This window comes from Eptatretus burgeri, chromosome 7 (assembly GCF_056783735.1).
Source record: "Eptatretus burgeri isolate ZD-2024b chromosome 7, Ebu_testis_v1, whole genome shotgun sequence".
Lineage (NCBI taxonomy): Eukaryota > Metazoa > Chordata > Myxini > Myxiniformes > Myxinidae > Eptatretus > Eptatretus burgeri.
Window position 1 is genome coordinate 41,722,086 of NC_140967.1, and position 22,648 is coordinate 41,744,733.

At 47.1% G+C, this 22,648-nt stretch overlaps 1 protein-coding gene across 6 annotated transcripts in view; it reads right to left on the reverse strand.

Moving 5' to 3' along the window:
• Positions 1-22,648, reverse strand: part of SLC25A29 (solute carrier family 25 member 29) — a 79,978-nt gene that overhangs the window by 37,950 nt on the left and 19,380 nt on the right. Inside the window, exon 1 of one of the 6 annotated variants that reach the window (XM_085888150.1) lies at positions 22,262-22,646. The exons of 4 other annotated variants lie outside the window; for them this stretch is intronic. In XM_085888150.1, the coding sequence (XP_085744276.1) occupies positions 22,262-22,441 (180 nt within the window). In that variant the 5' untranslated portion in view covers positions 22,442-22,646. Of the gene's footprint in view, positions 1-1,060; positions 3,139-22,261; positions 22,647-22,648 lie in introns of those variants that run through there. One more of the 6 variants, XR_015060031.1, reaches the window with a different exon arrangement.

A 22,648-nucleotide genomic window follows, 5' to 3' on the forward strand; every position in this document is an offset into this window, starting at 1 on the left:
TTCTCTGATGAGTCCAATTTTTAGCTTTGCCCAACACCTGGTCGTCTAATGGTTAGACGGAGACCTGGAGAGGCCTACAAGCCACAGTGTCTCGCACCCACTGTGAAATTTGGTGGAGGATCGGTGATGATCTGGGGGTGCTTCAGCAAGGTTGGAATCGGGCAGATTTGTCTTTGTGAAAGACTCATGAATCAAGCCACGTACAAGGTTGTCCTGGAAGAACACTTGCTTCCTTCTGCTGTGACAATGTTCCCCAACTCTGAGGATTGGTTTTTCCAGCAGGACAATGCTCCATGTCACACAGCCAGGTCAATCAAGGTGTGGATGGAGGACCATCAGATCAAGACCCTGTCATGACCAGCCCAATCTCCAGACCTGAACCCCATTGAAAACCTCTGGAATGTGATCAAGAGGAAGAAGGATGGTCACAAGCCATCAAACAAAGCCGAGCTGCTTGAATTTTTGCGCCAGGAGTGGCATAAAGTCACCCAACAGCAATGTGAAAGACTGGTGGAGAGCATGCCAAGACGCATGAAAGCTGTGATTGAAAATCAGGGTTATTCCACAAAATATTGATTTCTGAACTCTTCCTAAGTTAAAACATTAGTATTGTGTTCTTTAAAAATGAATATGAACTTGTTTGGTTTGCATTATTTGAGGTCTGAAAAAACTGAATCTTTGTTGTTATTTTGACCAGCTGTCATTTTTCTGCAAATAAATGCTCTAAATGACCATATTTTTTTCGGAATCTGGGAGAAATGTTTTCAGTAGTTTCTAGAATAAAACAAAAATGTTCATTTTACTCAAACACATACCTGTAAATAGTAAAACCAAAAAACTGATAATTTTGCAGTGGTCTCTTAATTCTTTCCAGAGCTGTATGTGTGTATGTGTATATATATATATATATATATATATATATATATATATATATATATATATATATATATATATATATATATATATATATATATATATATATTGTTACGTTTGAGGGTGGGAGGTATGCATTCAAAGGGTAATTAGGATGTTTAATTAGGTATGCCATGCTGTTCGAGTTTACCAGGATCTCGATGTAATAAGTGGCAATTCAGTGGTGATGAGTTGTCTAGTGAATGTTCATTTCTTCAAGGGGGAAATTATAATTGTCACGTAATTAGATGGGGACACGGGATAGGGTGGGTGTGTCTGCGTAAACCCCTTTTGGTATTCTCTGGAGGCTGGCCGTGACGTCACAGGACAGTGCTGCGGATGGCTCTGCCCCGTGATCACGATTGGCGGAAGGCGACGGCGGTGGGCCAATAAACGGCTCGATTGGAAGTGACGAGGACGGAAGGATAAAAAGGTTCTGTTCGGGGTCGAAAAGGAAGAGGAAGAAGATCGGGACAAAAAGATCGTGTTTTTTGGTGTGGAGGCTGTTGCGCGGAAAGCATACTTGTTGTTGTGCTGATCCGATCGTGTTCTTCATCGTGTCTTGGAGCCTTGCTGAGCCTCGTGCCTCACCTTGGTTGGCTCTGGTGTTCTGCTGACTCGCAGTACGGGGTCGAACGGCGGGCGGACCTGCCTCCCTCTCCTGCTCGCAATTTGGTGCCAGAACTGGTTCCCTGGCGGCTGTGAGCAGACTTGGGCCAGGACCAGGAGGTCGACAGCACCACGGTTTCTCCTGCCCCCCCCCCCCTGACGAGAGCAAGGCCAGCTCGTCCGATGCTGATCCAGGGACAGTTGCGTCCACACCACGCTCCAGCCTGATCACCAGAAGTAGCTACGTTTTGTGTGTGTGTGTGTGTGTGTGTGTGTGTGTGTGTGTGTGTGTGTGTGTGTGTGTGTGTGTGTGTGTGTGTGTGTACTTGGCGCCTTAGAGGGTTTGAGAATTGTATATTCATTGGAATTGTCTGTGTTTTCCCCACGCCCGATCCCACACCATCCCGTCGAATCGCCCCGGATCCCTTCTCTTGCCGAGTCTTGTTATTTCTGGTTAATAATAAAAACAAATAAACATCATCAACTCAGTGAAAAGTGACTCGTGCCACCTTCCTCGTCCCGTTTGCGGTAGAGCGATTAGAACCGCCATGTTTGGGTTATAAATAAATAAACCGCCTCTATCGTTTCGGCTCATTCTACGTTGGCGGGACTGTTCAAGTCCCGTAGACGTCACATTGGTGTCAGGGTGTTGGATGTTCGAACCCCTCTAAATTATATTTGGTATCGGGAGAATATACCAAGATTAGAATCTCGTCACGAATTGGAATATAAAATCCCTGCAAAAAAGCGCGCGAGCGCGGGAAAATTTTGGCGGGATTTTTCAAATTAAAATTAATTGGCGGCAAACGGGACTTCTGCATCATGGCGGATATGCAGATGTTTGAGGAGGAAGGCCACGTGTCTGGCAGCGAGTCGGGGAAGAAGGGAGAGACGGGGGTAGGGTTGGAACCTCCCCCATTCCGAGCGTGGACCGTGCTTCATCGCCCGTAACGGAGCCGGCAGCGCCGGAAACCGGCACAATGACGATCTGGACAATGTTGGAACGTTTAATGAGTGCAATTACAGCACAGGGGGCAAAAATGACGGCACAGGGGGCACAAATGACAGATCAATTGGGGATAATGGGGCAACAGTTGAGTGCACGGATTGATTTAATGAGGGATGAATTGGGGGGAAAGATGGAGAAAATGAAAACTGAGATGCAGGAGTGTGTGGATGTTAAATTGGGAGAAATACAAATTAAATTCGAAGATAGATTGGAGGAAACAAAGGTAGAAATTACATTGGAGGGGGAAAATATACGAAAAAAATTGGTAGATAAAATTGATGCAACGAACATTCGGGTTGATAAAGTGGATGAAAGCCTGGAACGTCATCGTGCCTGTGTGGATGCGTCATCGTGCCTGTGTGGATGCTCGTATGCAGCTGCAGGTTGAAGAGTGGGGAGAGCTGAGGAAGCAAGGGATGAATTTGGCAGAGGAGGTAAAAGGATTGGAGGCTCGTTTGGACGAACAAGATAAAATTATGAGCCAAGATGAAGTCTTGGATAAAGGCCTGGTAGAGCCGTCTTTTGTAAGTAGAGTGTCCGGGTTGGTTTAGGAGCAGCTACAAACTCGCGACGGAGCCTTGGAGGAGGTTGTGCGGGCCCAGAAGATCCTGCGGGAAGAGGTGAATCGGTCCATTCAACATTTGGAACAGGAGGCAAAATTGACCCATGAGACCCTCACCACAAAACATCTTTGGCCACAGTGGGCTCCAAAATTGGATACGCAGCCACAAGGGTGTTTGATCCCTGGGCTGGATTCGGACACGGGAGAAACTGAGAAGCGGGCCACCGTAAAAGTGATCCCCCTGGTAAATTTTGACGGGTCAGGGAGCCTTGAAGCTTTTCTGACGCAATTTGAGTGTATTTCCCGACTAAATGGGTGGAATGAGCGGGAACGTACAGGGAATTTGGTGGCAACGTTGCGGGGACCAGCCGCAGATGTGTTAAACGTGATCGCGGAGGGATGTTGACCAGCTCCCACATTTGCGAGGCGTTGAGCCGTCGGTTTGGGTTCGCGGCAAACTGTGATCTGGTGCGGGCCCAGCTCCAGCACCGCAGGTTAAAGCCGGGTGAGACAGTGCAGGAGCTGGCACAGGACATTTACCAATCAGTCAGGATCACGTATCGGGACCTTACAGTGGAGGCATGGGACAGACTGGCACTCGAGAAATTTTTAGCTGCTCTTCCTGACCCTGAGGTCCGAGCGCTAGTGGAGCTCCAGGATCCACCCACCGTGCACCGAGCGGCCGAGTGCGCGGCCAGGCTGGCCTCGTGGAGTCGGCCGGGTCGGGTGCCCGCGAGGCCATCGGTGACGATCCGACAGGCGGAGATCCAGGATCAGGGAGGGGGGCTGGGAGAAATTGGCATTACCCAAATGCTTCAGAGGATGAATCCTCCTGCTGAACCGCCAGGTCTATCCGAGATGCCCTTTTATAGGTCGGGTCCGGAGATCACTGTCGGGGGTCGGGGAGACTAGATTGGGCTGAGCATATACGGGCATGCTCGGCTGCTGAGGTTGTGGCGAAGTGCCTCCTTTAGTGGAAAAAAATGAATTGTAGGAAAATTGGCATGGGTTTGTAAGTTCTGCTGGGTTTTAGAGTGACAATCGGGACAGTGGGTAATTGGTAACAAAGCGGGCACAAGTGGCTGTCCAATGGCTGGTGCGTGGATCGGGTGAGAAGTGCTGTGTGAGTTGTTTTAAGTTAAGAAGTGAAATGTATGGTGCACACATTGATTTTTTATTGGACATGGTGTGGTAACAGGGAAGGTTATGGTCAGCGAAGTGTTAGAAATGCAGGTGTCACATGTAAGGCCGATGGGGTGGGGGAGTCATGTGGATTTTGTGGGTGGGGATGATGTGCTTGTCCACAGGGATTGCTGAAGCTCACGGTGAGCGTGAATTGCGACCCCCTTCAAGGACATTCACCACCTGGTGGCTAATGGTGACAGTGTCTGGAGGCAACTGGGAGAGGGTCTGGTTGGGCGACCAAGGCGGGTAGGACCTTGGCGACCCAGGAAGGCCAGAGGAGCCAGTGAGACCCCTTCCAGAGTGTTGTACGGGATTAGAGCTGATGGCTACCAGGGGGGAGGGAATCAAAGGGAGCGGGGCGGAGAAACGTCCGGGTTGGACTAAAGCTTACCTGTGGGCATGGTTGCACCTGAGATGCCCCCATCATCTTGTGGTAACCCACCCCACGGCCACGACGGGATTCAGCCTGCATGATTAAAATGAGGACCATGACCTAGAAATGTGATGATGACCATGGTGTGAGTGTTGTGAAGATGTATGAGTCCCACTCGATCCCGCACAACTTGACAGGTGCAGCAAGGGCATGATGTCCGCATAATTTTGGGGCAAGCAAATTTGAAAATTGGCTCCCCAGGTAACGCTGGGTCTATTAGCATCCACTGGGGGAGGCGGTCAAGTGTAAATATCCTGTGAATAGTGTCGTTAAGGCTTAGAGTAGGAATGTAAAATATAAGTGTTGTGTTTTTGTGGAACCTTTTGTTTCCCCTCCCCAGATCACTGGAAGAGTGCTGGGCAAGAGCGATGATCCAGAAGATGGAGTGCAACTTCGCTCAGTGCTATCATGTGATAAAAACAAACAAAAAAAAAAAAAACGAATGATTGTTTCGGCGAGGATAAGGCCATAAGGGGGTAGTACATTAAGCAGGATAGGTAAGTTAGCTGCGACTCGCTGCCCATTGCCCCTCCTACTTTATTTCGTTAGGTTAATTAGGTGTGAGTCAGTAAGTGTTAAGGCTGGTACGGTAGCGCCTGTGATATACCTTGCAGGAGCTGCGGTACCAGAGCAGGGGGCAGTGTTACGTTTGAGGGGGGGGGGTATGCATTCAAAGGGTAATTAGGATGTTTGATTAGGTATGCCATGCTGTTCGAGTTTACCAGGATCTCGATGTAATAAGTGGCAATTCAGTGGTGATGAGTTGTCTAGTGAATGTTCATTTCTTCAAGGGGGAAATGATAATTGTCACGTAATTAGATGGGGACACGGGATAGGGTGGGTGTGTCTGCGTAAACCCCTTTTGGTATTCTCTGGAGGCTGGCCGTGACGTCACAGGACAGTGCTGCGGATGGCTCTGCCCCGTGATCACGATTGGCGGAAGGCGACGGCGGTGGGCCAATAAACGGCTCGATTGGAAGTGACGAGGACGGAAGGATAAAAAGGTTCTGTTCGGGGTCGAAAAGGAAGAGGAAGAAGATCGGGACAAAAAGATCGTGTTTTTTTGGTGTGGAGGCGGTTGCGCGGAAAGCATACTTGTTGTTGTGCTGATCCGATCGTGTTCTTCATCGTGTCTTGGAGCCTTGCTGAGCCTCGTGCCTCACCTTGGTTGGCTCTGGGGTTCTGCTGACTCGCAGTACGGGGTCGAACGGCGGGCGGACCTGCCTCCCTCTCCTGCTCGCAATTTGGCGCCAGAACTGGTTCCCTGGTGGCTGTGAGCGGACTTGGGCCAGGACCAGGAGGTCGACAGCACCACGGTTTCTCCTCCCCCCCCCCTGACGAGAGCAAGGCCAGCTCGTCCGACGCTGATCCAGGGACAGTTGCGTCCACACCACGGTCCAGCCTGACCACCAGAAGTAGCTACTGTGTGTGTGTGTGTGTGTGTGTGTGTGTGTGTGTGTGTGTGTGTGTGTGTGTGTGTGTGTGTATGTGTGTGTGTGTGTGTGTGTGTGTGTGTGTGTGTGTGTGTGTGTGTGTGTGTGTGTGTGTGTGTACTTGGCGCCTTAGAGGGTTTGAGAATTGTATATTCATTGGAATTGTCTGTGTTTTCCCCACGCCCGATCCCACACCATCACGTCGAATCTCCCCGGATCCCTTCTCTTGCCGAGTCTTGTTATTTCTGGTTAATAATAAAAACAAATAAACATCATCAACTCAGTGAAAAGCGATTCGTGCCACCTTCCTCATCCCGTTTGCGGTAGAGCGATTAGAACCGCCATGTTTGGGTTATAAATAAACAAACTGCCTCCATCGTTTCGGCTCATTCTACGTTGGCGGGACTGTTCAAGTCCCGTGGACGTCACTATATATATATATATATATATATATATATATATATATATATATAGATATATATATATATATATATATATATATATATATATATATAGATATAGTGTTGCGGAAATGGCCCTTCGTGTGTTATTAAATATAGGATTAGCCCAGATGCCCCATTAAATGTATGTTTTGCCAGGTTGTTCGGTAATTGGACGTTACATGTGTGTCAGGTGTTCATTGTTCATTGTTCGTACATTGGTGGTGAACTGAGAGGTTCTTCTTCTTCCTTCCTCTCTCCGGACAATAGCGCTCTGAGGGGGAGCCCAGTGCTCTGAGGGGGAGTGGCCTAGAGAAGAACGTGAAACAGAGGCGACGAGCACCGAAAAAGAGGAAGTGAAACAGGGAGGCGAGCGTGTGCCGGGAAGAGAAGGTAGAACTGAGAGCACCGGGGTAAGTCTGCGATTGGCAGAAGGTGGAACTGAGAGCACCGAGGTCTGTCTGCAATCGGCGGAAAGTGTAACAGAGAGGCGACGAGCGCCGAGAAAGAGTAAGTGAAACAGAGAGCCCAGCAGACACACGACGTCAGTATGAAAGATTCACGACATCGGGAATAGGCCACTTGGTTGTACAACCACATCACGACGGTACAGCCGCAGCGCGATTATCTGAAACTGCTTTTTCTGCCTCGTGTTTATAGGGTGAACGATTTTCCACCTCGTGACGTGTGATTGTGTTTGCCTTTCACTGGAGGAGACATCTGATTGGCTAATTCTTATTTCCGCATCACGAGCCGCCATTTGTAAAGTTTGATTAAACTTGTAAACTTTCAGCTGTTTCTGAGTGTGGCAGAGACAATCCGCTTTAATCTGCAGAAGACTTTAGCTTTTTTAGTTAAAATTATCTTCCGCCGTGATCATTTTTGGTAAGTATAATATTATAAATTGATTTTATGTGTCTTAGCTTTTGTTTTTGGACGTTTTTAAGATCACAGAATCCATGATGTGTTCCTGTTACTGGTGTGCTGCAATCTATATATAGTTACATTCAATGGAAACTCTCCCGGGCCCTTCGGGGCACTCGATCATGGTTTACGCGTTGGACTCGAACGTGCATCTAACGATCGAATCCTCTAACACCCGATTTCATCATTCGTTTATCACGTTTAGCTGTCGCTGACATGGCCCTGATCGTGTGGAGAAATCGAACGTAAATAATTATCAATTCATTTTTCCACGGGCCTGGTGAAAAAAACACCGGTCTGTGGAAAAAAGAACAACTCTGCAAAAATTACTTTGGACAAGTTTAATTGGTTCAGAACCTTTTAAAATATTTTTTCTGGTGTGGATAATACTTCGGCCATTTGGGTCCGACGAATTACTGCATTGTTCTGCAATGTAACAAATTTTAAGTTCCACTACCCTTAAAAAAGCCTCAATTAATATTATTTTTTTATAATATATTATTTTGTTATGTCCTCTTTTAACGAGTTAGGCCTAAGCAAAGGCAAAAGGAAAACAATTGTCAGTTATTGTTCGCCGAAAAATGTGAAGTTTTGTCATAAAAAATATTAACCCTTTGGCCGCTGCCAAACTGCCGCTTGCAACAATGAAGCCTTCATTGCGGTAGTTTGTCACTTGGGGAGTTGTTCGAGTTTTTCGGTGCACAATTGTTTTCCTTTGCTAAAATGGTTATCAAAAGACATGAAAATAACTTTATATTATAAAGAATAATATTAATTGAGGCTTTTTAAGGGCAGTGGAACTTAAAATTTGTTACAAGCTGCTTTGAACACTGGTGTACTAACTTGTTTTTATTTTCTAAAATAAGGGTGATGCCCAATGCTGTAATGTCCACATACAATTTGTGTGGAAAGAATGGGAAGAGCCCTTTCCGGAACCTGAATTTTTATAAAGTTGTCAGAGGAAATGAATTCTGCTAAATGACAGTTTATAATGTGCATGACTTGAGCGTAATTCACATTGAAAGTCTTGTTTGATGATCATAAAGCCCAATATATACGAAGTGGAAATTCTTATTATTTTTCAGACAGTACCATGGCCAGTCAGCCAACAACAAAGGAAGCGGCTGTGGACACTGCCATATCACAACATTTGAAATATGCCCCTAATCGGCGTGGAGGTGTGGGCAGGAACAAGCCCTCATCTATCTATAATTCCAGCAGTGTGTGTGTGTGTGTGTGTGTGTGTGTGTGTGTGTGTGTGTGTGTGTGTGTGTGTGTGTGTGTGTGTGTGTGTGTGTGTGTGTGTGTGTGTGTGTGTGTGTGTGTGTGTGTGTGTGTGTGTGTGTGTGTGTGTGTGTGTGTGTGTGTGTGTGTGTGTGTGTGTGTGTGTGTGTGTGCGTGAGTGTGTGCGTATGCCTGTGTGCCTGTGACCGCTGTTTCTCAACAATCTAATCCGATCTAATTGAAACTTGCCAGGTATATTGCTGGGGACCTGAGTGTGTACCTTTTCAAGGTTTGATATTAATCGGACAAGTGCTTCTCAAGTTATGGCCATTTATTTACCAAACAACTGCGTAGGCGTGGCCGATGGGAAAGAGATCCTCAGCCACGTTCCCCATTACGGGTTACAACGTACGGACTTCCGGATAGTGATGACTTCGTGTATTCTAATAATTTCTCGATTTCTTATGCGCATTCATAGATAAACACAATGCCCCAATCCAGCTGTCATTTACGAGAGCGAAGGAACGGCTTGTGTGGTTGTTTGAAAGGTTTTTTTTTTTTTGCACGTACGGCCACGCACATACGGGCACACACGTATGGGCACGTACTAGTGTAATAATAACGAGTAACAGTAACACGCTGTGCCAGCCGTCCACGTCCTTGATTATTAAGAATTTGCAGCACAGTTAATTGTAATGTTGTATGTTGGAAACCCAGCCTAAGTTTACGTTGTGAAAATATTTACATGTACTTTTATGCATAATGAAGTTATTTTATTTTCTTGTGAAATTGAGATTGAAAACACCCAACAAATTAAATTTTTTTTGCTTTGGAACTATTTGTGAGATGCATTCAAACTTATGTTTTCATACTTAATGATGTTAGATTTATATTTTTTGTTTGTACTAGTGCGTGCACGTATGTGCGTGGCCGTACGTGCAAAAAAAAAAAAAACAACTTTCAAACCGCGAGCCACAAACAACAACCACACAGGCCGTTCCTTCGCTCTCGCGTACCCGTTCCTACGTGCGTGGCCGTATGTGCGTGCCCGTACGTGCGTGCCCTCTGCAGTGTGACGCCATTTTCTGGGGGGAAAAAGTACCAAAACAGCAACAAAAAACATCTAAAAGGTACAAAAAAAAAACACCCGTTGTTTAAATTTTGTCTCCTACTTTCTTATTTTCGATTGTAAGTTATCGCGTGTTTAAAATTTACTTCTTGGTTCGGAGCATACCAACTCACTCTGATGTTACCGAAATGTATGCACCGTCTAATATGAAAATGATCATAACTTGAGGCATTGTGTTTATCTATAAATGCGCATAAGAAATCGAGAAATTATTAGAATACACGAAGTCATCACTATCCGGAAGTCCGTACGTTGTAACCCGTAATGGAGAACGCGGCTGAGGTTCTCTTCCCCATCGGCCATGCCTACGCAACGTGTCCTGTCATTGGTTGGTAAATAAATGGCCATAACTTGGGAAGCACTTATCCGATTAATATTGTTGCGGATTTGGAAAGCTATCGCACTCAACATTCAGGTTCCTATAGATTAGTTATATCGGTAAGTATATGTTGTATAGATAGCTCCCGTCCCTGGTCTAATGGGTAAATCAAATGTGAATGCGCTACGATTGTATTAGAGTTTCCACAATGCCACAACGGCACCATTCTGGAACTGGAATGTTCAACATGGAACTGTCGCTGCTACGTTCTTCAGGTGCGCACGTGGGTGGAGTCGAACACAGACATGCCGTCCCTCGGCGGGGAGCCGGCGTCTTCCACGCTCCGCCTCCGACCCAGCACCGTCGCCATTAAACACGCGGTCTGAGGTGAAGCCGTAGGCGGAGCCACAAACGCCCCCCACTGTAGACTCTGCCCAAGGGATGGAGTTCCCCGCCCACCGCACGCCTGTCCAATCGGGAGCGGACGAGGAGTCACATGGGGCCTCCCGTCCAATGGGAGGGCAAGTGGAGAAGAGAGAAGCGTTCGTTGAGTGGGAGGGGGCTGATATAAGGTGTGTCCTGAGGAGATTATCGGGGTCGGCTCTCTTGGAGTTGTTCTGGTTCTTTCCTGCTTCTCTTCTCCCACTTCTTCTCTGCCCGGGTCATCACCTTGGCTTCTCCTGCAACGACCTCGTCCTGGCTCCAGAGCTTCGTGTCGTCACCTTCCGCCTGGCTGGTACGGCGACACCAGTCCCAAGACCAGAGGACATCCAGCCGCGTGCTCGTGGCCAGGTAGCCAGCCACGCCTGGCTCACAGCCGGTCTGTCCACCTCGGCTGGAGAGTCGCAATAAAGGCCGTTGAGGTCCACTTCTGTCTGGGTGTGCATGTGTCTGTTTGTGGCGCCAGTCTGACAAGTAGTGAATTGTATAAGTGTTTTGCCTGTACATACGTGCATTGCCTGATATTTGGTATAAATCTTCTCTTGCGTGCTCCCCTCGTCCCCCATCATTGGTAAATAAATACCCAATTGTTTGAATGTACTCAGCTCGTCGTGCCATTTCTCCATTGACTGGGTGTGTCGTGCGTGTGGGAAAGTGAGCAGTTATTGCCGCTATAATGGAGTAACAGGATAATCGGGCCGGCGGAATTCGGCGATTATAAAACCGCTCGGCATCGCACACGGAACGGGCTCGCTTAAGCGGCTCGCTTCCGTACGAGTTCCATCGAGGGTGAAATACCCTGGTAGCTGGATCACGTGGGTACTTAGGTAAATTGAAGTTGGCAATCGATCCTACCCCACGTGGTCTCCCCATTGGCGTATTTCGGTCGAAAATAACCAGGACCTGCCGACCTCAGACTTCTCCGGACCAGCGATCTATAATTCTGGGCGATCAAGCCGAGACGGCCCCACTGCTCCATCGAGGGTCGTGCTCGTGGCGACACGCCGGCAAAACCACAACAATATAAAACCTTGAAAAGGCACATACTCAGGTCCCCAGCAATATATCTGGCAAGTTTCAATTACATCGGACCAGTGGTTGCCGAGAAACAGTGGTCACACACACACACACACACACACACACACACACACACACACACACACACACACACACACACACACACACACACACACACACACACACAGCTTGAATTATAGATAGATGAATACACACATAGATATATATTTGGTCTCATTGATGTGCCTGATTGTAATTCAGTTTTATATAATTTTATGCACTGTTCATATCATGTCAAGTATCATCTGTTTAAGTCTTTTTGCACCTCATTCTATTCATGCCTGCTGTGGGACATAACAAGTAAAAATATTTCTAAAAAAAAAAAAAAATATATATATATATATATATATATATATATATATATATATATATCATGGAGAAATTCTATCAGAAAGGTGTTTGACTTCCCAAGTCGGACCCATATTGTACTCTTTTACCAGTGATTGCTGAATTTCTACCTATTGAATGTCAACTATTATGTCGTATAGCAAAATTTATATGTGGTTCTTCGTCTTCTCATAATTATTATCTGCGGTTGCTTAATTATGAATCTTGTAACAATGGGTAGTATGTCATCAGTCGCTAAAACTTAATTACATTTTATATAAATGCAAGTTATCGGTCAATACCTTTTATGCTCCTAATGCCCATAATATATGCAAGCATAGAATTATCATATCTCTCTCTTTCTCTCTTTCTCTCTTTCTTGGTTGCGACGTGACTATACCACTGATGCAGTGTCCCCCTTACCAGTACACTGGTACTCATTTTGCCGACCTCGGAAGGATGACAGGCTGAGTCAACCTCCTGGTGTGTTTTAATTCAGCAGCCTACAGGGCTTGAACTCAGGACCCTAGGATTCCAAGCCACCACCCTAACCACTAAGCCAACACCAGGCTTGAGTTTTACTAACACTGCATGATGATGTTATTGTACTTAAAGGTGCCTTTGTGCAGTCAATTATATTTGAGAGAGAAGCTCCACAGTTCCTCTCTGGAGCAAAACTTTCTGAATTTGAATTTTTAACTGTGCATTGCACAAAGTGAATTTGTCAAAAAGGTATTTACGACTTTTACCTATGTGGTATTTATTTTTATTCCCCATTTTTAGTATATGTTTCTCAATTGCAATGTTATCTACTTTTATTTATTGTACGTTTGTATTTGAGTGTGCTTTTTTGGTACGAATGAAGATATTATTTTTGTTAATACCGCTTGTATATTTTTGCCGCAATCATGCTCTGCACGATACGTGATAATAAATGATTATGAATTACAGTTGTTTTCAAGTTGTGGTCATTATGTGTTACTGTGTGCAACGTATAATGATGTTGCAATACAACTTCAATGTTTTGATAATGGCACCGGTGGAACAGCGGTGCTCCGCTGACCCCAGACCTACGGGTCGAGGGCTCCATCAAGCTGGAAGCTGAAGGGAGTCATGCACTGCAATGTTCGTTTCTTTGGCGTGCAAAGAAAAGGGTAAAAACAAAAACTCCATTTTATGAACGTTGTGATAAAGTTGAAAAATAACGTCATGCTTCATTGTAGTGACAACGTTGAAATCTGACGTCATGGGTGTTGCAAAAACAACTTCCCACTGACCCAATTCTGACGTCAGGATAGAACCAGAACACGACGCTGCAACAACGTCAGATTTCAACGTTGTCACAATGTTCAAATCTGACGTCATAGGTGTTGCAAAAACAACTTCCCACTGACCCAATTCTGATGTCAGGATAGAACCGGCAAACAACGTTGCAACAACGTTATGTGCCTGCTGGGAGGCGACGAGCGCCGAGAAAGAGGAAGTGAAACTGCAGTGGGCTTTGAGGCGGGTGAGCTTCGGGAAGGCGGTGGTGAACCTGAGTGTGCCGAGTCTGCCATTTGGCAGTAAGAGAAACTGCCTGTGCGCCGAGTCTGCCATTTTGGCAGTCGGAGAGGCTGCCTGCACGTCGAGTCGGCGATCGACTCTTATGAGGAGGTCCTCGACACGTTTGTCGATCCGCCTGCAGAGCCCAACACCTCAATTTGGCCTTATCTGGTGAATAGGCCAGGCCTGGACTTGTATGCTGGACTTTGTGAAAAGCCAGCTGGAGCATACCACCATGGATCTTTCGCTATGGTGCAGTCGACGTTGCGGGGACTGAACGCGCCGAAGCTGCGTGCGTGAGGGCTGCGACACATGGACGAGCGCCATTTTGCCACGCGGCGTGTTCGAGCTTGGGTGCTCGAATCCGTGACATCCGTCTCGAATCCTATGGAATCGGCTTGTCACGAGCCACATTCGTGCTTTGACACTTTCCTCTCGTCCATGAAACATCACCAAGTACTCTGTGTCTTGTCTGCATGCTGTCCATGTTTTGTCTGCATGTTGTTTAAGGTTTATCTCGTTAGGGTCCACTTCGAAACCCGTAATCCGTAGCTCCAGAGTTAAGGACGGGTTATAGATTAATTATAACATTGTCGTGAATTCTTTGCTTGTGTCGTGTTCCCCGATGTGTCCCCAATAAATCTGGCTGATTCGTATGAAGTTGCCGCTTTTAATTAATTTGTGCCGCGCTGAGGAATGATCCGCTCGATTTGGATATAAAAACCCAAATGGTTACAGACTGGCAGAATTCGCTCGATCTCTGACAAAACCAGTCTGTAACCGGGGTCTATTTCCCCAACTGGTAAGGTCCAGGGGTACGTTGGTATCGCGATTCGAGAGGCGTGACCTGAGGCCTGTGCTGAACCAGCCGGCGTTATAACCCCGGAGACGGCGGTGGTTAGGGTGGCACCGAATCTGTAACATTTGGCTGTCGAGAGTTGGGTGTGAAAACCCAAACTGGTTGCGGACAGTGATTGACATCACTCGTCAGAGCCCCGCCACCGTTGAATCCCTAACAATTTATATATATATATATATATATATATATATATATATATATATATATATATATATATATATATAAATATATACAAATACACGTATATACATATATGGTTGAGGGGCCGGGTCTCGGGAAGTAAGCAGTCTCGTAAGTAAGTCTTAGCAAGTAAGTCTCGGTAAGTTGTGTGCAGTAAGCTTTCAAATTCATAACACTACCCCCTCCCCTTTTTACAGACTCATCCCGAGTCGTCAAATTTGCGTGTGACCAGCATGTGTAAGTTTTCCCCTCGTACGATTTTACCTGCGGTTCTCTGAGTGCGACATTTTTTATACGTGTCCCAAAAATAAATAACCTAGTGCGCTGCATAACTAACTTTCAGACTCATACAGATGACAACTCCATTGCCGGCGCGAAGTCAGACACACAGGTGGGTTAAACTTATTTACAATCTTAACTATTATTTACACTAACCATGGCCCAGGACCTGTCATCTGTGAGATAAAGACACATCAATGTTAACAGTTTGTGTGGGTGAGTGCTCAGCAGCTGGAAGGTCAGACGTCTTCAGGGCCTGCTCAAAAGGTCCCTCTTTTGTCACTGAACCTTCTTTTTTTTCAGTCTTCAGCTGCTGGAGGCAACTCACCCTAACATGGCAGGCCAAGCACTGTCCCACAGGCCATTTGAAGTGGCCTTTATGCAGAAGAGGTGGCCAGGCTGCTCAATGCAGCCTCTGACTCATGGAAATGGAAATGGATGCAAGAACAAATGAACGCACGGGCTGCTCAAATGCAATCCCCGTGTACGGCTGCCTGCAGGGCAGTCTTGGCAAAACACTGGCGATGGTCCTGGCATACATGGATGGATGGTGAACACAGAGGCAATGCAAAAAGGGTAGCAGGCATGGGGTTATGGCAAAGGCAGGCAAATCAGGCATGGCAAGGCAAGGCAATGCGGACCAGGCGATGTACAACACAGGCCGGCATATGAAGCTGGCCGGCTTCGGGTATGGTCCGTGAGGGTCTGTGGAGGGAGTGCAGTGGTGCCGGCTGCTCCGAAGGCAGGCTCAGACCTAACCTACCGTCTCCCCCCAACCTATCACCTTTGCCTGTCTCTGTCCATACCCACTCCCTTAGTTTGCAACTAGAAAACAACAAAATTTAGCCCCTCTTTATTTTTATTATTTCCCTTTTATAATTGTCTCCCTAACCCACTTTATTATCTTTGTCAGGCTAGCCTATCATGTCCACCTAGCCTACTCCCAACCCTACGTTCCCTCTCTGGAAGAGAATAGGGAGAGACTAGCGTCTTATCTCGAGGCCCAACGAAGCCTCAGAATAGCCTCCAACATAATTCAGCCATCTTAGCAAGGTGGGTCCAGCGGCCTCCGGAGAGCGAAGGGATGGAAGGTGCAAAGGGGTACATTTCCTAACTATCCTTGCATTTATTAACTTTAAACTACCCCGGAGCTTTTCCATACGCCTGGCTCTTTGAACTATAGGTTCTAACAACCATGATTCCCGTCGCCTGTGTTGGTGTCCGTTATTAATTTGGGCCCTGCCCACATATTTTCACTCGTGCCCTTGCACAATTTCATGGCTGGGCAGCGTGGCTCACTTGGCAGGGATTTTCCTCCTGCCAGACTCTAACTATGGCACCCCCGGGCCCTGAGGCTGTCTCCGAGCCTGCCAGCTCCCTATGAATGCGGGGGGTTGCCCCCCTCCGATGCTCACGTGGCATTTTGGTGCTCCGGGTCCCTTCCGTGGGTCGCCCATGCCCACTACACTATCCCGGTCCCTTGGACCCTTGGCCTACTCTGGCCGACTAGTCCGGTGCCCGGGGTGCCCTCTACTCAATACTCACCTTTCAACAGCCATGCTCCCAGCCGGTCCATGGACTCCTGCACCCCTCCAAATGGGTTTCCTGCCTTCATACACCACCAACAACAAAACGACTTCCTTTTGGTAAATTTAACTAACATCACACTGACCACGAGGTCACTTGGGTGGGAGTCACTCCTCCGCCCACTCATTCATTCGCACCATGCATTCCACATTCACTCCATTCACACACTTGGGCCCGCTGACCCATACTCACTCAACCTGCTTCTTTTAATTTTTCCATTCACTCCACACTCTACCTATGTTGCCCTAACTATCTCGTGCTCCCTCGTCGTCTCTTATTTTAATGCACATTCCATTTAATCTACGTAGCTCGGCTACGTCCCCACTACACATTCCATGTCTGTCCATGTCTCCCAAAATCCATTTCCCATTCTAAATCTAACCTAACATTCCCTCTAACTAGTCCACGGGCCACATGGAGGACAGCTCATGCCCCAATGAGGCTGGTCAAACAAAGCTAAACCCATCCCGCTAACTATTGCCCCTATGCCCAAGCAGGATGTCCACAACATCCTGCGGGGTAGTTTTCTTGTAGCGAGGGTTTTTTATTTTTTTAAACACCGCCAAGGTGGCGGTCTACGACTCGCTCGCTCTCCCTTCTGTCGGATGATACCTGCAGCCTTGTCATCGCCCTGCGCATCTCAACAAGCACTCGTTTCCGAGGGGTCCGCCATGCGAGCCACCGCACACCGCTCACACGTAACTCGCGCTGCGAGGTCCCCGGTGACGTCACTCGCACACTGAACCTGCGCGGTTTCCCGTGCAGGCCAGCACGAGCGCATCATCCCGAGAACCCGCTCCGCGCAGCACGTGGAGCTTCGCACACGCGCTCGCATGTGGACCGGTCCGTTCTAAATTCAAACAATACTCACCTACATTTTCGCCATCCACGTGGCCGGCTTGTATCCAATGTGGAACGTTCTCACGCCGGATCGTGATTGCGCAGACGCGCGCGTGCAGGCCGTGCGCGAAATGCGCCATTGACCCCGTACGCGCTGTCGCGCGAACCCGGCGCGATTGCCAAATTAACCATTTGCGGACTTCCAGGCTCGCTACTCATGTCTCCCGTCTGGATCCATCCGACGTCCATTTCCACGCATGCACTCAAACATGCCATGACACTCGCATTCTGCACACCTTTTGACACACATTTCAACACACCCTCACCACTCACACACTCCACCACACACTCCAGGACAATCACATCGGGGGGTTGGAGTCCGTACAAGGGATCCCGAAGCCTCTACTCCCCCCAAACTCTGCATGAACCCGTTTGCATCACTCACCCGCTCAACCTCATGCAGCCCGATCGGACCTACCTGGTCGCAGTCCACTTCGAGAGAGCATACCGTCTCCCCCTGTTACTGAGGGAGGCTATCCTGATGGTCACACCAGGTCCCGATACATTCTACCAGCTCAACCCCATTGTCCCTCACTAACTCTATGTGTGTGTGCTCGTCAATTTCCTGCAGTTTTTCCTCCACTTCTTCTAATCCCCATGTCTCTGTTTTCATTTCCGTTGTCTCTTTTACTTTTTTTAATTCCTGTTTCTGTCTGTTAATTTCTCCGTCACCTCTTTTAATATTTCCGTCGTTCCCTCGTGTCTCACCCTACACGTTTCCCCAATTATTGTCGTGGCGTCGCTCGTCGTCCTGACCTCACCTGTCTCCATCGTGGGCCAGACACATTCCACACTCGTCCTCGATTCGGTCATTCCAAGTGGAAGCGCCATTTTGCCTCTTACGCCCACCTGCAGGCTGAACCCCATGCTCTGCATCTCACCCCACTGTGTTTGCATATCGCCCCTCAGTGCCTGCATGTTCGCATCCATGCGGCTTTCCATGTTTTGCGCGCTCACATCCATTTTGCGCTCCAACGCTCGTGCATTCTTTCATTTCTTTTTGCATTCCTTGCATGTTTGCATCCGTTCGTTGCATATTGCGCACATTCGCGTCCATTTTGTTTTCCATTCTTTGTAATATCTCCCCCAACGGGCCCCAGTCAAACGGCCCTGACGAGGCTGATTCGCCGCGGACTGGGAGGAATTCGACGGAGGGGGCGTTCATGCACCGCTGTCCCCACTGCGCCCATTACGACCTCTGGCTCCGATCGTGGGGAATGGTCAATCTGCATGGTGGTTTCGTCCTGCACGGTGTTGTCCTGGACCATGGGTTCCACTAACCCTACCTCTAAACTCACCTGGTCCAGCCCGTCTTGGTTCGCCATGTTGCGTTCCGGGAATAATTTGAACCGCTCTTAATTTGGAGGGAACAGGGGGTGGGGGGGGGGGTGCTCAGCACCCCTTGTCCGAATCCCAGGAATTTTGTTGTGGAGGTGGAGGGGCCGAATCGCACTCCTGACAACCAATTGTTGTGGGGCCAGGTCTCGGTGGCGAGCACGACAGCTAGGGGGAGCAGTCGAGTCGGCTCCACCGAACACACCGGAATTTAGGTCGTGACCCTCAGATAAGTCCGAAGGTACCGGTCCCTTACAGGACCATGAATCGCCAATAATTTGACCGCGTTGAGTAGGGTTAATTGCCAACTTCATTATACCTAAGTACCCACGCGGCAAAGCTTACTGGGGAATTCACACCCTCAGCAGTTCTCGAGTGGAACGAGCCATTACCGTGCTCGAACCGTGTGTAACCCAAGCGGATGGTTACCGAGGCCCGTCGGTCCAAATGTACAACTATGGCAACGGCTTTCCTCATCCCCAATACGCACAGTGGCAAACCAATGGTTGAAAGGATAAGGACGAGCTGGTACATTCAACAAAAGGGGAATTTATTTACAACAATAATTGAGGAACGAGGGTAGCACGTAAGGGCAGAGTTATCCGACTAAGCAATGCAAATAATGTACAACAAAAGCACTTAACAATTCTACTTAGAGACGGGCCCACACTCAGACACACACCCAAAGAAATGGACCCCGTCGGGTCTTTTATTGCCCCCTTCAGCTCGGAGGGAAGACGAGCTGAGGGGAGAGAACGTGCTGGCTACCTGGCCATGTTTGTGCGGCTCGACCTCCACACCTTCCCGGAGCTCCAGTCACCAAAAGCACGGACCAGGGCAGCCAAACCCAGAGGAGGTGAGACAAGGTGGTCTCCCTTGATGAGATGGTCGACCGCTATCGCCATGATCCACGATCCTCCAGAACGCACTCTTGTTGACAACCACTCACTGGCTTTGGATGCCAGGTTGAAAATGTCTGAATTGAAATGTCCTTTCCCACAAGAAATGTCTCACACACAATGACAGGCTGCTTGGCAAACACCACGATCTCTGTCTCTCAACGCTGGTCCCGACAACCACACTCTTCCTCTTTAGGAGGGAGGGGCTTCTTCTCCTGGCCACTCACCTCCTGATTGGTCAGAACCATCGTGAGATTCCCTGGCCATCTCCCATTGGACAGGCCCATGGTAGGCGGGGCAACTCCCACCCTTCTGGGTGATGTCCCGATCAGAGGCGTTTGTCGCTCCGCGTACCTCCTCACCTCCGACCATGTGCATAATGGCGATGGTGTCGAGTGGGGGACGGGGCAGATAAGACGCTCGCTCCTTGCCGATTGGCCAAAGAGGGACGCCATGCCCATGTTAAAGTCCGCCCACACACGCGCTCGCGCTCACTCGCTGACGAGCAAAGAGCGCGGACAATGCCAAAAGCAGAGAGTTTGGGGGTCGTCGGTTGGGACGTAAAATCCTAACTATAAAATAACTCCGCAGTGCATGTACAATTAATTCCCATTAGACGAGGGATGGGACCATAACAAGAAACACGTACTTACTGATATAACTGATCTATAGGACCAGGCTGTTTTGTGCAGTAAGCTTCCAAATTCGTAATAATATATGTATATATATATATATATATATATATATATATATATATATACATGATAGATATATATATATATATATATATATATATATATATATATATATATATATATATATATATATATATATATATATATATATATATATATATATATATATATATATATATATATATATATATATATACATATATATATATATATATATATATATGTATATATATATATATATATATATATATATATATATATATACATGATACATACATATACATACATCCATTGGGACCATCCTCTGTACAGAGCATTGGTGCTGCCTAAGCAGTCTACTTGGCTATTGGGCACAATCCTGGACAGGTCGCCACTCCGACACAGGAAACCAGCAAGATGGCACTCATTTTTCCGACCTCGGAAGGATGACAGGCAGAGTCAACCCCACCTGGTATTAATTCAACAGCCGAGTTGGATTTGAACTCAGGATCATGGGACCCCAAGCCCACCACCCTAAAGGGACCATGTGTGGATGTAATATACATAATAAACTAGAGGGGGAGCACTCGGGAAAAAACCTCCGCCGCCAATACTGCTGGGTCACTCAAGTGAACCTTATATCTTATTCATTAAATATGTCAACAGTGCTGACAGAGTTATAGTTCTTTTCTGCAACATCTTTTTTTTTTTTTGTGGGGGGGGGGGGGGGGTTGGAAATGACTTAAAACATGTAAAAATGCAAAAGAAAAAAATCGAAATTTTGTTGAAAAAAAAGTTGCAAAATTTTTTTTTCTCAAACAAATTTTTTTTTGGGGGGGTTGGAAATCACTTAAAACATGTAGAAATGCAAAAAAAAAATTTCTTTTTTTTTGGGGGGGGGTAACAATTTTTTGGGGGGGGTTGGAAATCGCTTAAAACATGTAGAAATGCAAAAAAAAAAAAATTTTCACGAAAAAATTTTTTTTTGGGGGGGGGTGGAAATCACTTAAAACATGTAGAAATGCAAAAAAATCTTTTTTTTTTGGGTGGGGGTAACTTTTGGGGGGGCGGGGGGGTGGAAATCACTTAAAACATGTAGAAATGCAAAAAAAAAAAAAAATTGTCAATTTTTTTTGGGGGGGTAACAATTTTTTTTTTTTTGGGGGGGGGGGTTGGAAATCACTTAAAACATGTAGAAATGCAAAAAAAAATTCTCTATTTTTTTGGGGGGGGGGGTAAAAAAAAAATTTGGGGGGGGTGGGAAATCACTTAAAACATGTAGAAATGCAAAAAAAAAATTTTTTTTCTCTAACAATTTTTTTTTTGGGGGTGGGGGGGGACCAAGTCCAAAATTTAATGGCATGATCCTTGGACCATACCTAACCCCCCCCCACCAAGTTTCGTCGAAATCCGTCGAGGAGTTTTTCTGTAATACTGTTCACAAACAAACAAACAAACAGAAAGGGGTGAAAACAGTAACCTCCATCCATCTTCGAAGATGGCAGAGGTTAACCACGTAAAATATGTGTATGCACACAATATATATATATATATATATATATATATATATATATATATATATATATATATATATATATATATCATGTATAATATGTGTAAATAACGATTCATGTATGTGTGTCCGTGCCGCTTCCTCTGGTCGTCATTTCCATTCGCGAGTCTCTCCTGCTTTACGGAGCCTTCCCTGGTCCTGCAAAGCATTAATCTTCACCCCAGCAAGGAATCACAACTGATGGACCAAGCTGTCTCCTTATCCGTGTTCTGTTTAAGAGAGCCTTCCCTGGTCCTGAAGCATCAATCTTAACCCAGCAAGAAACCATGACCCATGGATCAAGCAGTCTCCCCATCTGTACTCTGTGTCTTCCTCAGTCCCCAAAGTGGCAATTGTGTTAATCAGCATGACCCCTTCTCCCCACCCCCTGTGTGGCCCCTGGGGTATGCCCAGTCTTGGTCTCTACCTTCTGCCGTCTCATCCCTCCTTGACAGCATAGAGTCAGCAGAACCCAACAAGCTGCAAGGCAAAGCCAGGGTGCCAGGCCGCCTCCCAAATGCCTGTCAATCGGCACAACTCTGGGCACTCTCCGTGCGGCCCTATTCCCCACCAAAGCTGCCATACTGGGCTCTGTTCTCATTCCCATCAGTCATATTGAGTGCGGTCCTCAATCCCATGAAACTGTCATGCAAGCGTAACTTGGCAAAAAGAGAGTTGCCAAAGCTCAGGTTTTTGTTCTCAATATGATGGCGTCGACAAAACTCAACAAGCCGTAAGGCTAGGCCACATCCCAAATGCATGCTGATCAGCGCGACCCTCTGCTTCGCCAAAGCTGCCATGCACAGCTCAGTTC